This window comes from Octodon degus, unplaced genomic scaffold, assembly GCF_000260255.1.
Source record: "Octodon degus isolate 3935 unplaced genomic scaffold, OctDeg1.0 scaffold00069, whole genome shotgun sequence".
NCBI lineage: Eukaryota > Metazoa > Chordata > Mammalia > Rodentia > Octodontidae > Octodon > Octodon degus.
In genome coordinates this window covers 4,110,271-4,127,690 of record NW_004524645.1, presented here as the reverse complement: position 1 = coordinate 4,127,690, position 17,420 = coordinate 4,110,271, and the positions used below count along the sequence as shown (strand labels likewise).

Genomic DNA, 17,420 nt, shown 5'->3' with positions numbered 1-17,420 from the left:
CTGGACCCCCCAGCCTACTACTCCACCTCAAGACAGGAGATCTGATCTATTTGCATGCAGATTCCACCATGTGACTGAAGTAAGTTTCTATGTCAACCGCAAGCATTTCCAGTAGAAACGAGCCTGTGAAGTTGTACACATTCTTAAGCGGTGGCCAGCACAGCATTAATTAACCTTGAGGTGCTGGCCAAGGGCATTCCTGTGTCCATCCCACCCTGTAGAGGTTCCTGTCACATGGTGCTGCTTTCCACCCCATTGCTGCTCAAACAGGAACTCTTTGCAAGCTAACTGCTACCATCTCGTATGTATCTGTGTCTCCTTCCTGTCCACGGCCACTTCCTGCAGCTGGCAGAGGTCCATTGCCAGCTGTGTGGCTCACGTCTTCCTCTTCTTCTATGCTGAGACCTTAAGCAGCCGTTGGAGGGCAGCTGAGATCAGAAGGAACCAGGCTCTTCTGAGAATCGGGGCCCACACTGCACTGCAGGGTGTTAGGACAGTCTGCTTCTGGGCCACTCCTGAGCTGATAGGTGTCACTGCATGCCCCTAGCTTGGCTGCAGGTGGATGAGGGTTTCAAACCCAAAGCGGGCTTTTTTACAGTGCTAGGGACAGGACTCAGGGCTCCCTGCATGCCAGGCAAGTGTGTGCTCTTCTGCTGAGCTGCAGCCCTGAGCCCTGTGACTTGCTGCATGTTCTTAACACACACTAAGCAGCCTGTGCTTTCATACTAGACTGGGGGGCAGAGGTCTCTCCCATCACCCCCTTCCTTGCTGTGGCCCCTAGCTGGACAATACAGCTCCAAGCCACATTTTTCTTTGCAGATTCCACTTTTTTTTTCTTCCCAGACTGCAGCTGCAAAGGTTCCTGAGTCAGCAGTCTGAACTCGCAGTGAACACTATGTATCAGATCAGCTTTCTTTTATTCTTCTCAGCCTTGATTCTGAACACCCTGTGCCCAAATGGCTCACTAACTCCTTGAGCCCTCCGCAAAGCTGATTAGACTCGCTACTCAGGACCACTTTCTCATGCCATTCCACGCACATCCCCACAGGGCTATTTTCTCTCTCTCTCTCTCTCTCTCTCTCTCTCTCTCTCTCTCTCTCTCTCTCTCTCTCCTCATCATGGAGATTGAACCTAGGGCCTTCACACTGAGCTTCATCCCCAGCCCCTTTTAGTTATTGTTTTACTTTGACATAGCTTGTTAAATTGCCCAGGCAGAACTCAAGCTTGCAATCTTCCTGCCTCAGTCTCCCAAAGTGCTGGAACTACAGGCTTGTACCCACCACATCGGGCTGCTTTCCCATCTCTTTTCTCTTAGTTTTCTTTGAAACTTGCTCTTTGGACAGTCTAGGAATTGTTTTAGCACCTCAAGGTGTCCTGAGGTCAGCACACCTCGGGGCTGGGAGAATTGTGTCCTCTGGAATTGTTGTCTTGGGATCATCAGACACTGGATCACATAAGCAGGGAAAGGTTACTGAGCAGCTGGATAGTGGAAGTATGTCTCTGCAAGTGGCTCTGTGACTGGGGGGATGCCATCAATTCTCAGGCAAGGGCTTCCTATGCCCATCCCTGTATATATTCCACTGTACATCTGACCATGGTCCAGGCTTAGGATCTGATTTCTCATGGATTGCCAATTTCTCCTCTGTTCAAAGGCCTGGCCCACTCACTAGACATCAGGCTTTTATCTCTTCTTTATGGATGCTCTTGCGGAAGTGTCCAAAGCCACCAGTCTCCTCTTAGATACAGTACCCCATATCTAGGCCACCAGAACACAGCATCCAGTCCTTAGTTTCTTGCCCTTGGATAATTTCTGTTTCTCAAAGTTCTATATATGGAATTTTCTTTTTCAAAATTTCACTCCTTTTGGGTGATCATTTCCAAGTGTTTGCAGTGGGAAGAACTAGCTCAACTATGTTAGTTAAAAGCCTTCTTTTCCAGTTAAGCTTATTTCTTTTAGCCAGGTGTGGCAGTGCATGTCTATGAATCCCGGCACTCAAGAAGTTAATGCAAGAAGATCTCTGTGAGTTTGAGGCCAGTCTGGGCTACATATGAATTCTAGGTGAGCCTGAACTCATAGGTTTTACATAGCCAAACCCTGTCTCAAACAAAACAAAGCAAAAAAACCCCAAACATCAATAAAGTTCATCACTTTTTTTTTTTTTTGGCAGAACCAGGGATAGAACTCAGGCCCTTGTGCTTGCCAGGGAAGCACTTATTCCACTGAGCCATCTCCCCGGCTCCGAGTTCATCACTTTTATAATTCAAAAATAACTTTAAATTTTTTTTGCTGAAAACAAATATGTACAGACTGTGTGTGTATTTACTCTCACGAATGATGAAATGTTGATGAAGATGATGGGTATCTGCTCTGGCAGTGAAGCCTGTGTGTGGTCTACTTACTTGCCCATTTGCAGAATAAAATGTTAAATAATTTGAAACATGCTTCTCAGGGCAGGGGATGTGGCTCAGGGGAAGAGTGCTTGCTTGCCTAGCATGTGTGAAGCCCTGGCTCGCATCCCTAGCACTGAGAATGACAATAATACCAGTCATCATCATCATCATTATCCTGCTTTCTTATCTAATGCATGGAGAAATGTAGCCAGGAAAAAGTAGCTGACACTGCAATATTTCCACCCGCAGCCTGCATGGTACCTTTTGGCTCCGCCCGCATCCGGTGAAACGATGATACAGTTCTTCCACTCGCTGATGTTCTCCCGAATCCACTGTAGGACCGCAGGCTCTGCATACAAGTTATCCACCGGAATATCAAAGAATCCCTACGAAAGCAAGTAAGTGTCATGTTGCAGAATCTGTTTCCTTGAAAGCATAGTTGTTTTCATTAAATAACATTACAATTTTGTATTCAAAAGAAACATTCCAATGGGCCTTGCTTTGTTAATTTTAAGAAAATCAAAAGGCAGATATTTCAGGTCAGCCATCTTCAGACTGTATTCTACTGCTTGGATGGCCTTTTGCAATGAGGCAAAAGGGCTGGGCTTTTATTTATTTAATTTTAGGTTTTTGAGACAGGGTCTCACTATGTAGTTCAAGCTTGCCTGAACTCACTATGTAGCCCAGGCTTGCTTGCAACTCATAGAGATCCTCTTGTTTTAGCCTCCCTCATCTACGATTATAGGCATGCTGCAAGCCTAGCTGTACTTGGCAGTGCTATTGTTTTTTAGTTCCCAAACCAAATGTTTTACATTCATTATATGTCATAAAGCAAGTACTCTATAATTGGGCCTGTATTAGAGGTGAAGGAACTAAGTTACAAAGAAGCTAACAAGTGTAAGCTACAACTCTGCCATTCTGATGCTTTTCCAGGAGTTGAAATGGAATTACAGCACATATACTTCCAAGAAGTCATTTTTCAGTCCTGTAAAACTGGTAAGAGGCAAGCAGTGACAGAGATAGAATATATGGACATTGACTTACTATTCCAAAGACACTCCAAGAGAGGAGCCATACACTAACTAAAAATCAAGGAATGCTACCTCCTTCTGAAATGATTTACAACAGTAGCTCAGTTCATGAACACTTCTTTCTGCGAATAATTCCATTTGCAAACAAAAGTAGTAGGCAAAATTTTGCTTCTGTTCTCAAACTCTGTGTCTGGTGATCAACAATACCACACCACCTTCCTTGCATGAACATGACTGCAGCCTTCTTCCTCAGAATCATGAAACAAATTATGTTTGCAAACCGAGGCACTGAGGTTCGACATAACCACTGGCAGAAAGCAAATGCTGGTACCTGTATCTGAGAGGCATGCAAGTCCATGGTGATGATGTGATCAGCCCCGGCCACTGACAGCATATTGGCCACGAGTTTTGCAGAAATTGGAGCACGGCTCTGAAAAAAAACAAAGATATGGATTTGACAGCAGGAAAAGATGGATGGTGTCAGATTGCTCGTGGTAAGCAATACGTGAGAAAGCTAATCCACAGATGGCTGCAACAAAGTGTAATAAGGAAGATGACAGCAGAAGATATATTCATTCTATTTTGTTCACCAAATACTGCTTCCATATACTACTGTGAAGCAGTATGTTTGATGCTGGGTAGACAGAACAAATGTCAAAGAAGCATACAGTTAAACAGACACTGCGGCATGTGGAATGTCACAATTTGCATAACTCAGGCTGGGACAAATGGCTCAAGGGTAAAATAAAAGGTATAGAAAAGAGAGATAACAGCCAGAAGGACACAGAGTTTAAATAGGATGCTTGTTACAGGTTCCATTGAGGTCACTTTCAAGGTAAGGCAGCAAAGGCCAGAGAAAAACATTTTAGAGGGACAGCTGTATATGGAACGTGGCCAAAGCCAGGAGCCCCTCAAGCAGCCAGCCATCCCTGGAAGAGATGCTCTCCTTACAGCTGGAAGCTGCCCTGGATATAGCTGAAACCAAGACCAGGTAGAAGAAAGAATACTTTATGGTGATGGATAGTTTAATGTTTAGACAAAGAGGTGCACTGTCATTTACTGATATTATGTTTGTTTTAATGTTTCCTAACTTCTTTGAAGCTTTAATTTCCACATTATAAATTATGGACAATAACATTTTACATCAAAAAAAACCCCACAGAACTCTACTGAGATTATTAGGCTGTACAGATAGGATCAAGGAAGAATTCAGCAACTGTGTATGAAGAACATCATTCCTATTCACCAGTACCCACAAAGAAGACATGTCTTAAGGAAAGATGGCATTCAGCATAATGACACATAAATGATCCCACTAAACACACACAGACACACACACACACACACACACACAGTATATCACAAACACAGTATACTCATGTAGCAACACACATAGCAAAGAATTATATCAAAATGTTAACAGATTATTATTATTTTTTTAGCAGAACCGGGGATCGAACTCAGGCCCTTGCATTTGCCAGGGACGTGCTTATTCCACTGAGCCATCTCCCCAGCCCAAACACATCATTTCTTACAAAATACAATAAAATATAAAATATGAAAATATATGAGAAAAACACCCCAAAATGTTAACAACAAATGCTTCCAGAAAACAAAGACTGTGGGCCGTTATTTTTCTTCTCCTTTCATCTTTTTTAAAAAAGCCTTCTCCATCTTCTTTTTGAAGTATATATCTTAACTCATGTTTTCACTGTTTAACTCCCTCCATACTATGTATTCAAGTTGCCTTTGGAATAAATTCATTTTCTTAGCTTTCAAACTAAACCTTCTGTCTAATGTGACTGCTGTCTACTGAGAACTGTCCCTGTCCCACATCCCTACTACTGGGCCACACTGCAGTGAGTCCTGGCTCTTCCCGTCCTCCTCCAGAAAGCCCAGTAGCCTCACCTGTATACCCAACATGCTATCGGTCCCCATCCTAGCCATCTCTGCTGGGCCAGTGTGTTCAATCCTCCAGGTCTGGCTCCAATCTCCCAAATGTAAGGCAACAGTCCTCTAGACATAATCCCTTCCTTCTAAAGTGACAAGCATCCTAAAGCATTTGGTCTCAACTACTCTGGGTCCTATTTTGTGTTGAAGATAGAGACATCATTCTTGAGGGCAAACAATTGTTTTTAGACATCTTCGTATTCCTTGACAAACATAGCTCATCCACTGCACATGATAGCTTTCCAATAAATATTTCATAGCAGAACCTCTATAATATCAAATTCCCAAGGCTTAGTCATTAACCTCACTGATACTAAGCATTCTATCATCTAAGAAATAATTCCAGGACAATCGAAAGAACAAACTGGTTATGGTGACTTCTTTGTAATAAAATTTGATTCACAATGTAAATCAATTTTGTGCCCTTCCTAGAATTTTGTAAGTGACTGTTGTGTTTGAATGTGTCTTTTCCAAAATTTTAGAGTTGGCAATGGGATTGCACTGAGCAGTGTGGTCTTGCAGAGGGGCCTGGGCTGCCAGCACTCCTCCCTGGTGTAAGAGAGGGAGGCCCTGGTGAAAGAGGCCATGGATTGCACTCTGAGTGCCTGTCCTTGCGCCTTCTCCCATGGAGGGCCACAGCATTCCTCCTTAGACAGCACATATGGGTGCAGACCTCCAGATTCCACAGTGCTGAGGAAAAAACTCTGTTCTTCACAGATTACCCAGCTTCAGATATTCCATAATAGCAGCACAGATGACACCAATGAAAAGACCCCTTCTTTCCTCAGTGGCATCCAACATTTCTTACGTCTGGGATCCAAACCACAGAGGCAATTTCTGAGTGCAGACATCTGATTTCCTTTTTTTTTTTTTTAAATTTTGTTTACATATTTGCTTTTGGTACCAGGTTTCAGAGTTTGGCTTCACACCCGGCTGAATCCTACAGGAAGAGTAACTTACAAGTCAACCCACAGTATAGCCTAGACAAAACTTAGTACAGCCTTGAAACAAAGGTACAGTCATGGTGGGACTTATCTAGTGAAAAATATAGGAAGGTCAAAGTCTTGCAAGTCAGTCCAGTAATGACAAAGCCTCTGTCATAATATCTTTGACAATATTCCAGATCATATTCAATGTATCAAAAGCCACCCCAGATGCAAAAGTAACTTTGTTTTTGCAAAAGACAAGATTGCAGAAGTTCACAGCAGCTAAAAAGTAAAAGGAAACAATATTTTACCATCTAAATGAGAATACGACCTTCAAAATGATTTTGGAAGACAGAAAACAAACAGAAACACCAAGGTGAAGACCTTCACCCCCTCCCACCCCCAGAAGTAATTATTCCCTGTGTTGCTCTCAACCTGCTGTTTTCACCAGGCAAGGGAACTAGCAATTATTGAATGTCTACTATGGCAAGAGCCAGCAAACTATAGCCCATGGCCAAACCTGCCTGCGGCCTGTTTTTGTCCAACCTGAGATCTCAGGGTAATTCTTACATTTATAAGTGCCTGAAAAGCAATGAAAATAAAAATAGTGTTCTAAGGCAGTGGAAGATTATATAAAATTCACATTTCTGGATGGATCAATAAAGTTTTATTGGCACGCAGTCATATTTGTTTGTTTACAATACTGGTCATGGCTGTTTTCACAGTCAAGTGGCAAGTCTGATGCACAGCCCTCTCTGCACAGGCCTATAGCTCCAAACAACCTTGGAGGTGGCCAGGATACAGTTGACCAACTTGGTGTGAAAAGAGCCCTGAGTGACACTGGGAATCACTGAGTCGGTTACAACAGCCAGTATATTATCCTGGTAGCATTATTCTGGTGCATCTGTGTAGTCAGTATTACTTATAGTAAGGAGATCATCATTCTTTCTTCAAACTTGTTGAAAAGAGCATCCTTAGTTATCCATCGTCTCATGTATGTTTCTGTGTTCTTTTTAAGTTTCTGATGTTTTTCTACTTCTTTCTCCCCTTGGCTCAAGTAGCTTAGCTTTCAGCTAGAAAACTACTCAGGTGATTGCAACAGGGATTCAGGAAGCGCTTGAGAGAAACTTCCTTGCCTGGAATCATGTGCAGGACTGTAGTCCCAGCACTCAGAGGCTGAGGGAGGAGGACTGCTTTGAGTTTGAGGCCAGCTTAGGCTACACAGTGAGTTCGAGGCCAGTTTGTGCTATATAGCAAGATCCTGTCTCAAAAAATCAAAAAGGGAGAGAAAAATGGCTTGAGCCTGCTGGCACATTTCATTTTCTAACCAACTGTCACCATGTGCCAGGGTGGGCAAATGATTAGAAGACCAGGCAGCATTTGGGCCAGAGAGTTCACTTCTACCTTTCTGCTTCTCGTAGGCAGGCAGGAGGCCATGTGGCATTTGAGCGTCACCGTAAGCCATGGGATACGCTTGTGTTGGCCACAGAAGGAGCTCTGGACTGCCCTCCCAGGCTTTCTGCTGTCTTTCTCCATCCCTTTTGGACTATCCTGCCTATCACTTGCTGGGGAGAGTCTGCATGGACATTTATTACTTAGTAACAAAGCCCCCTTTTGATCTTCGCAGTGTGGTGGCTTAGGTGATAAAAGATAGGACAATAATGTTATCTCAAAGCTTCAGTTGTCCATAAAATCTTTTTTTTTTTTTTTTTGCAATACCAGGGATTGAATGCAGGGCCTTTGCATTGAGCTGTATTCCAGACCCCTTTTATTTTAATTTTGAGATTGGGCATCACTAAGTTGCTGAATTGTCAAGGCTGGGCTTGAATTTTCAAGGCTTCTGCCTCAGTCTTCCAGTTTTAATGCACTCAGTCTGCAGTTATTTGTTGTGGGAATGTTATGAAATGAATCCATTCTATCTGTGTTCCCCGCCAACAAGCCACAGGGATTACTAAGTGCTACTGTTTCTCTAATGTTTTGCTAGTCAGACAATACAGTTCTATAAAAGAGTTGAACCCATTAGGGTTTCCAGAAGTCTGTAGGTGCCTCTTGGTAGCACAGTGGCTTGGGGGCAGAGCTGGCAATCAGGGACAGAGATTAAGGACCATCAAAGTTCCTGAAATGTAAGAGGCAGGGGACAGATTGTGCTAGTTTCTCTATTACAAAGACTTTATTGTGAATAAAAATAAGAAACAAAATTTGAAAACACGACTCGGATAAAGAGGTTAGTGCGAATCAGATATGAACCAACAGAAAATGCAGATACCTCAATATCTGTATCCGCTATTTGCATCAAAGGAACTGGGAGTGAGAAATCACTCAAGGGTGGGACCAGGGCTTGACAAAGGGAATGATTTACCTGAGAAGATACAGTATGTTTAGTAGCTCAAAGCCAAATACAAAGTGCAAAACCTACTGGAAATTGAAGAACCGGATAAGAAGTAATCACAGTGTGGGAATTTACTAAGCTTCTTGCCACACAGAAGGAAAATCAGCAGAAAATGAGCTCCTGTATGGCTGGACATGATGAAGTTCCTAAGCAGTCCTGTGGAAAGACCCAGCTGGGAGGAAGGGCTAAGGCAGATGACACTGATGGGACACAATTGAAACACTAGCATTTAGCAGCTAAAATCAATGGAGGAAACCCTAGCATCTAGTTTAAAAATACAAGAAGCTATATAATTTAACAAGGATAGGGACAAGGTTTCATTGCAACATCTGTGAGTAAAAGTCTGGGCTGCCCACAAGCTCAAGTTTAAGTCACAAGGTGACAAACACAAATACACACTAAGGTCCATGTGCAGGAAGCTTGATCCCAGCATGCAGACAGTAGAATTGGGCTGAGTTGAAGACAAGGAAATCATTCGCCCCATGTTCAGAAGTGCCAGTGGCTGGTCTAAGAGTGGCTGAGTCCTGCAAGAGGGGGCTAGTATGCAAAGAACAAGCCCAGCCCATTATACTCTTGTGTTCCTTCCTCAGATACATGTCCCTTCTGTATGTGGTTCATTTCCTTTCCTCTTGTCCTCTATGTTGTGACAGAGCCAGAGGGAACATGTGCCAGGATGCCTGAGCTACCCTCTCTGTATTGTGTAGCCACCAGTGTGGTGAGTGGCCAACACAAACTTCTTTATTTTATAAGTTACCCAGCCTCAAAGATTTTGTGACCATAACACAAACCTGCCTATAAAGCCCATCCACACTCTAGTGCAGGAGCTGGCCAACTGTGATGCACTGGTCAAATCTGGACAAGTGCTTGTTTTGGTCAGGCTTGTGAACTAATACTGGTCCTTACATGCTTAAATGGTTAAAAAAATCAAAAGAATAATACCTTGTGGCATGTAAAAATATACCCATGCAGTGGTGTTCATAAGTAAATGCTATTGAAACAGATAGATATAGATATAGATATAGATATATTCTGTTACTACTTTGGAGGGATGAAGTTGAGAACTTGCAACGAAGGTCATAGTCACTTTTTTTTTTTTAGAAAACATAAACTAAGCCTCCTACTCTAATCAGTACAAGGTACCCCAAGTGCCACCTCGTGTTCTGGAAATCTGATTTTTAGTGAAAAATTAACTGAATAGCGATATTCAGCACAGAGACTGGAAGCCACATCTGAAGAGGTTGAGATTAAAATTCAAGAAGACTTTGGTAGATGAACTGAAATTTTGATTGTTTTCAGAAATGTGTGGTGTTTTAGAAATGAGACCAAGGGCTCAGCATGATCACTTGCCCACAACTCACAACACGGCCTCATTTCGGAAATCCGGCCTTTGCAGCTATAACCAAGTAAAGATCAAGACGAAATCACTTTAAGCCAAGAGCACTGGTGTACACCTAGATGCTCAGCATTCAAGAGGCGGAGGCACGAAGACTGCCATGAATTAGAAGCTACATAATGAGCTGAAGGCCAGCCTGAGCTATACCGTGCAATCCTTTCAAAAAACCGAAATATAAAAGGTTAGGGTAAGACTGAAATGCAATGAGAAAGTCACTGTAAGAGACAGAAGAGGACATACAGCGACATAGGAAGAGGCCAGCTGAAGACAGCCAGGGACTAGGTTGAAGCTGCCACAAGCCATGGAATTGACGAGTCACCAGTGGCAAGAGCGGATGAAACATCTGCCCCTAGAGCTTCCAGGTGATACAGCCCTGCCCACACCTGGATTTCAGACTTCTGACCTCTGGACCTGTGCAAGATTAAATTCCTGCTCTTTTAAGCTCCCCACTTTATGGGAATTTGTTTTGCCAGCCCTAGCAAACTACTAAGATCTGCTTCAAAAGTCTCCACAGAATTCAACTTCTCTGATGTGCCTTGAAGATTAAAAACAATTATATTTTCTTCAACCTGTACAAACCTATCGAGGCATCTGTAATGCTAATGTTGAAAGGGAGAAATGTAGGTTCACACGCAGTTGTAAGGAACAATGCAGTTCCTAACAGCTTAAGTAACAATGTCACCTAGCGTCTTGGAAGTAAAATTTCACAATCACAACCCTGACATTGCTACAATGAGTGAACTGAACAGGTTGCTCCCCAGTTTGACTATGTACTCACAGAGGGCTGTGTGTGTACTTAGTTCCATCTTCCATCCTGATGAAGCCAATCATGGTAATTTAAAACTGAAAAAGAGGCTTAATTGGTTTTGAGATCTATAAATATGAATGTGGTGGGCTCAAAGATACACCTGAAAATGAGCGGGTGATGCTCGTGCTTATGACAGCCTTAACAGAGAAAGCTAACAAGTGCCAGCTATACTGTGGGTAGTGATATATGCAGAAATGATGCTGGCTTGGAGCAGGGGATGCTCGTGCCTCCCTTACCTTGTCCTTTTTATCCTGGCGGGCGTACGGGAAGCACGGGATCACCGCAGTCACTCTGGAGGACGAGGCGATCTTGCACGCATTGATCATGATGAGCAGTTCCATCAGGTTGTCGTTGATTTCTCCACATCCACTCTGGATGATATAGACATCTTCCCCTCTAACACTTTCTCCAATCTCCACACTGGGGGGAGAAAGTGCCATCAATTGACATGAAAGTACGCCTGCATCTTGGAGGGGTCTCCAAGATCACCCCAGGTTCAATGATTCACCAGGCCAAATCACAACACACCATGAAGTTGCACTTTATGCATATTATAGGGAAGTGACACAGGGAAAATCCGCAAAGAGCAAGAGTGTGTGAGGTGAAGTTGGGGGGAGCCAGGTGTGAGATTCAGAAATCAAGCTTCATGCCTCCAGTAAAGCTGTGATAAGACTCGCCAAATGTTGCTGCTAGGGAAACTGCTTGGAGAATCAAGGCCCAGGGCTAGTACTGGGGCTATCCCCTAGACACCTAGTGCATGCCAAAAGGCCAGGCTTGCTAGCCTTCACAAAATCCACATCTTTCCCTAATTGTTTATTTATTTTTATTTATTTATTTATTTATTTATTTTGGAAGAACCAGGGATTGAATTCAGGCCCTTGCTCTTGCCAGGGAAGTGCTTATTCCACTGAGCCATCTCCCCAGGCCCCTCGTTCCCTAATTGTTAACGATTTAAGTACCATGAACCATTCTTATCAAAGAATGGTGGGAACACAGCCAAGGCCAACTTGGCAAGAAAGCCCTTCTGAGTTTCAGGTGTGCTGTGTTAACTCTTTTCTGCCAAATACTTCATTTTAGTGATTTATTCACCTTATAGCTTTACATGAATGCTGCTTTAAAAATTGAAATCATTCTACGTGGCTCATAATACATAATCAATTGCAACCCTCAATATGGCTTTTAGATATTTACCTTCAAGTCTTAGCTCATGTGTCTCCCTGCATCTTGACTTTTTATCTGGGCATCCTGGCTTGCCTTCTCACTGTGGAAGATGGGGATTTGGTTCTACTTCCTCTCTCTTCTATCACACAGGTGCACCTTTTCCATCTTGCCATTACCCAAACACAGATCAATACATAAAGTGAAAATTGACTCTGTGGGGGGGCACGGGGTATTGGACCCAGGGTCTTTACACTGAGCTACATCTCCAGCCCTTTTCACTGTTCTATTTTTATTTAGAAACCAGACATCCCTTACTGATTCCCTAAGCTGTGGCTTTCTAGCCTCCTCCTGCCTCAGCCTCCCAGAATGCTGGGACTAGGTGTGTGACACCAGGCCCAGCTTTGATTTTGTAACTGTGTAAATGAGATTCAGAGCACAGCCACATAGGAAACTTAAATCAATGTTCTCCTTTCATACACATTTTTGTTTCACCTCTAGGCCATCACCTTAAATTATTCTCTGGTAAATTTTCTGTGTACTAAATTCAGACTCCATCCTGAATACCTCACTGACAATTTCAATCTGAATGTCACAGGCTTCAAGTACCAGCCCCATTTCTTTTGTCCTGCAGATGTCCCTCCCAGAGCAGGCTGACCTGGTGCCAGCTTCTGCCTGTGCCCAGCTGCTAGTCAGGGATTCCCTTCACCTTGCTCCCATCTCCTGCATGCTCTTTTCTGGGGTACTTCCTTATTGTGGTGCCCAGCATTCTCCTGTGACTTATTGAGAAAAAGCAAATAAGAGCTAATTTAAAAAAAATTAGTGTCTGAAAAAGTGGTATTCATTGAAAGCAGGAGAGAGGAAGGAGAGAGGAGGGAAGAGGGAGGGGGAGGGGGAGAGAGACCATTCATTCTTGGTGTGTCCTTCTTGGAAGGAAAAGTAAAGCAGACTTGTCACCTCAGGAAAAGTCCTCCCCAAGAGCACTGTGTTACAATCAGGACTGTGGTCAGCTCTGCTGAGACACTTCTGTAAAGGCAGATTTGTTCCAATAGCCGATACATTTGGAACAATTTGAGCATAATGTTTGCTTTTGCTTACGCAAAACTCTTATCTTGGGATAGAATGCAGAAAACTGATCTGTGTCCAGCTAAATGGAGCCACTTAGCAAAACACAAGCAAGCATCACAAAAGGACTCAGCCACATTTGCTCCCCCAGCTAGCCTTATCATTTCAGATGGCCTGCCTTCTGCCATCTCATCATAACTCAGAAGCTGCAACCCGTTGGAGCCCCACTGCCATCAACGAAGGGACGTTATATTTCATCAGTAAAAGCCATGCTACGGCAGCATGTCTGTACTTTGCAGAACATGGAATACATGTAAAAATGTTTTCTCATTCGCACTGCATCCCATGTGTTCATTTAGATGTCACTGAGGAAATTCTTAAGTGTTATGCCCCTATTCCATTTTTCTCATATGCCCTGTGACTTCTAATTGTATGGTCTTAAGACAGCACAGTAATGCCTGGGAACTCATATGCCACACTGTAGCAGAACAGGCTGTAAGCAAATTCACCCTACTATGGCACATCTGTGAGAAAGGCCCACAATCACACCTCTTCTTTATTCTGCCTTCAGAAGCCAATGCCAATTATACCCAATAAAATTATCTCATTAAAGGAGCAAATTATAACTAATAAAAATCTCAAAACTAATCAACATTGAGATACCATGTAGTAGACTATCTAAACTGATAGAATCTGATATCCAACTTCAAGGATAATAATGAGAAGACAAGCATGAATTTTAAGCTGCCTTATTGTGAAAATGATAACATTTAGTCATATTCTCCTTTTCTTTTTTTTCCCTTTCTGTTTTTCCCCCTCTCCCCCGCCCCCTTCCCTCTTGTCTCAGTATGTTGCTAAGTTGTCAAAGCTGCCCTGGAACTTGCGATCCTCCTATCTCAGCCTCTCACATAGCACCAAAACACTCAGATTTTGATCATGATCTTACATGCTCTCAGGATTAGCTGTTAATGGCAAACCATCAAACTTCAGGCTGAAAATGACAGAAAAATTGCCCAGTGGTCTTCCCCGATTTTGAATTCTAAGGAATGAATATAACTTCTTTGTGAATATCACAATTGTAGAATGAACTTAATTTGGAAATTATACAGCTCAGCAGTTCACAAAATACAGCATATATCTCTTTTCACATGGCTCATAAGCTAAGCTGGTATCGTAGGCAGAATAATGCTACCAAAGTCATACTCATTTATACCTCATCTATATCCAAGTCTTTTCAATATGTTGGATTACATGTAAACGGGGATATACAATTGCAGACAGATTTAAGGATGCTAATTAGCCACCCTTAAGATAGAGAATTATAATGGATTATTTAAATTGGCCTGATGAAATCACCAAGCTCCTTAGAAGTGGAAGAGGGAGACAAAAGAGGTCAGACAAAGAGGTACAATGACTGAAGCAGGGACACAGAGATGCTTAGTTGCTGGCCTGGTATCTGGAGGATGGGCCAAGGGCCAAGGAATGTGGGCTGCCTCTAAGACTTGGAAAGCCAAAGGGATGGACTCTTCCCCTACAGCCTCCAAGGGGAATGTAGCCCTCTTGACCCAGGAGGGACTTCTAACTTACACAGCGATAAGTTACAGGAACAACAGACATTGCAAGTGGCCAGCACTGGCTGAAATACTTATGATTTGCCCTTTCATGGAAAATTTCCCAATTGCAGGTCTCAAGATTATTTATCTCACAAGATCTGATTGTGTATTTCCTCACTTAAGCACCATAATGTTTGTACGACTAGCAATCCATGAAAAGAGACAGAGGACACTGTGGTAACATCCGTCCCACAGATAGTCATTCTTCTACCCATAAAGATGCCCTCTTGATCTGCAGTCCAGAGCTTTAACAGATTGTGAGCAGAGGGCAGCACCTATTTGCTGTCTAGCCAGGTGGTCTGTCTTGGTCTGTTTCTAGATGGCCCATCAAATCCTCATATGGTCATAGATCGGGCTTTTTCAGAGGTGGCTGGATCGAGGATGGGTGACACTGGAATTGATTCACTCTGCAATGGTAGGCTCAAGGGCACTAGGATCAAGGATGTGTGAGTGCCACCTGCCCTAAGTAGTCGATAAGATACAAGGGACAGCAGGAACAGTGATCGTCCCTTACTCCTTTGTTACATTCTGCCCATCACCAACTGTTTGTCCTCTGCCATGCCACCCTGACTTGGAGCCAGCGGATTACAGACTGCAACCGCTACAAACTCTGAGCTAAATAAACCTTTCCTCCTTCAACTTTGGGTGTTGGGTATTTTGTCTCAGCAGTGAAAAAAGTAACCAAGACAGGTTCTTTTTTTTTTTTTTTTGCAGAACCAGGGATTGAACTCAGGCCCTTGCGCTTGCCAGGGAAGCGCTTATTCCACTGAGCCATCTCCCCGGCCCCGAGACAGGTTCTTTTTGGACCCCCAAAATGCATGCGACCAACAGTGAATGGGCATGGTAATTACAAGATGGCCACAGAGTCTCGAACACTCCACCAAAAAGCAGGGAATCTGCTGTGTGCCCTCCAATCAGATGGGGCTCTGTGAACACCAACTGCATGTGACAGCAGTGGTGATACTTTGAACTTTGAAGTCCTTGCCTCTGCAGCCCGTCAGCTTCCCCTTCTTGCCTTTTAAATCACTCCCGCTTAGCAGACAGTTTCCATACCAGAAGGGGGTCCAAGCAGCCCTGTGACAAGATCTGTAGCAAGAGGAACTCAGTTTTCCACCTACGTTTCCAGGCAACAACTAACGGCCACCACCTTGCCATGCAAAAGGGCCATCTTCAAAATAGATCCTCCAGCCTCAGCAGCCACCCCAGCTGCCATATACCAGACAAGCCTTTCTTGCTGAGCCTGCCCAAACTGTGAAGATTTGAGCCAAATACATTATTATTGCTTTAAGCTGGAAAATTCTGGGATGATTTCATACATGGCAGTAGGTCACCAGCACCTTGGGTCCCACAGCACAGGTAAGGACACCACCACCGGGAATGGCCCAGGGTACAATGTTACAAAGTAGACCTCTAGATACCACCATGAATGCGTCCTAGGAAGTCATCCAGCGATTTCCGTGAAGCTGCAGCAGACTTCTTCCTGTATATCTGGAGTGATTTAGAGACGAGAAGGTAAAAATCAGGAGGCTCTACTTCTGATTAAATATTATTCACAAGCATAATGGCAACATTGATGACCAGGAGCAAGCCAGATTACTGCTCCTGGCTCAGCAAGGGATTCTGGAAGTGGCCCTTTACATAAACAGAACCAACCTTCCCCTGCTTTGGGCCCTTCTGTTCCCCATCCCTAGGATCACAGGCTAAAAATCAGATTGCTGGCATAGTACCTGGTACAGAGAGGACTGGGTAAAAGTCAACCTCTGCACCTGCGTAGTCTCTGGAAGTAAGTCAGCACCTTAACCTTTTATTTAAAAAAATTAATATTTAATTTATTTATTTGGTACAGGGTCTCCCTACAAAAGCACTTAGACTATCGATCTATCTCCCCAGCACCCCCACCTTAACCTTTTATGCTGTATCTGTTAAAAGCAAAAAATGTAGCAATTCTGACTTTATGCTTTTGGAGACCCTATGATTTTTATTATCAAGGTGTAGATGTAAGATACTCAAAATAAATAAAAATGACTAGCTTTATATTTAAACGTCTAAACAATAGGATGTCTGAATGAGTTTCACCCAACTTCCATCCAGTATTTTGTGCATGAATCCAACACTGACTTAGCAGTCAACTGATCTACATTCATCAGATCTTTAGCAGAGGACCGTGCTGCTCTGAGATGACCCGGAAGGGAAAAATTTGCTTGGGAAATTTACTTCATCCAGCTATTTCTCCTTTACTTATGTGGCAACACCTTGTGAGCAACAGCTATTGCTGGCAGAGCTACGGAAACTCCAACAGGATTGGCAGAAAGAACTGCAGCAGTCCAATGTGGCTCTGTGCTCCTCCAGAGCCCCTGGCTGCCCCTGGGCTGTGCATGGAACTCCTGCAAAGCGGAAGGATTCCACCCAGTGCTCAGCAGTAATACCACCTGCTGCTCCCTCACAACTTCTCTTCTCTCAGAGTTGCTGTGCAACTGGAAGAAGTCACGTGCGCGGAATGCGCTTTCCCTGAAAGCTGACTGCCTGAGAAAATGCACCTTTGCCACCAATATTCACACAACTCTCCACTAAGAAAGTTCTGCTTCACCCAAACTCATCAAGATTTCCGCTTACTCTCTTCTAAAAATATTAGTTTTATATTTCACATTTCCATCTCCTGTACATGTCAAGTTATTTTTTGTAAATAATGAGAAATA

The 17,420-nt window shown here is 43.4% G+C and overlaps 1 protein-coding gene across 1 annotated transcript in view; it reads right to left on the bottom strand.

The window, feature by feature from the left end:
* Prps2 (phosphoribosyl pyrophosphate synthetase 2) overlaps window positions 1–17,420 on the bottom strand; it is a 31,277-nt gene that overhangs the window by 12,476 nt on the left and 1,381 nt on the right. The window contains exons 2-4 of the mRNA XM_004635043.2: window positions 11,125–11,308; window positions 3,754–3,852; window positions 2,653–2,777 (exon numbers count right to left, since the gene is read on the bottom strand). Of these exons, the coding sequence (XP_004635100.1) occupies window positions 2,653–2,777; window positions 3,754–3,852; window positions 11,125–11,308 (408 nt within the window). The remainder of the gene's footprint in view (window positions 1–2,652; window positions 2,778–3,753; window positions 3,853–11,124; window positions 11,309–17,420) is intronic.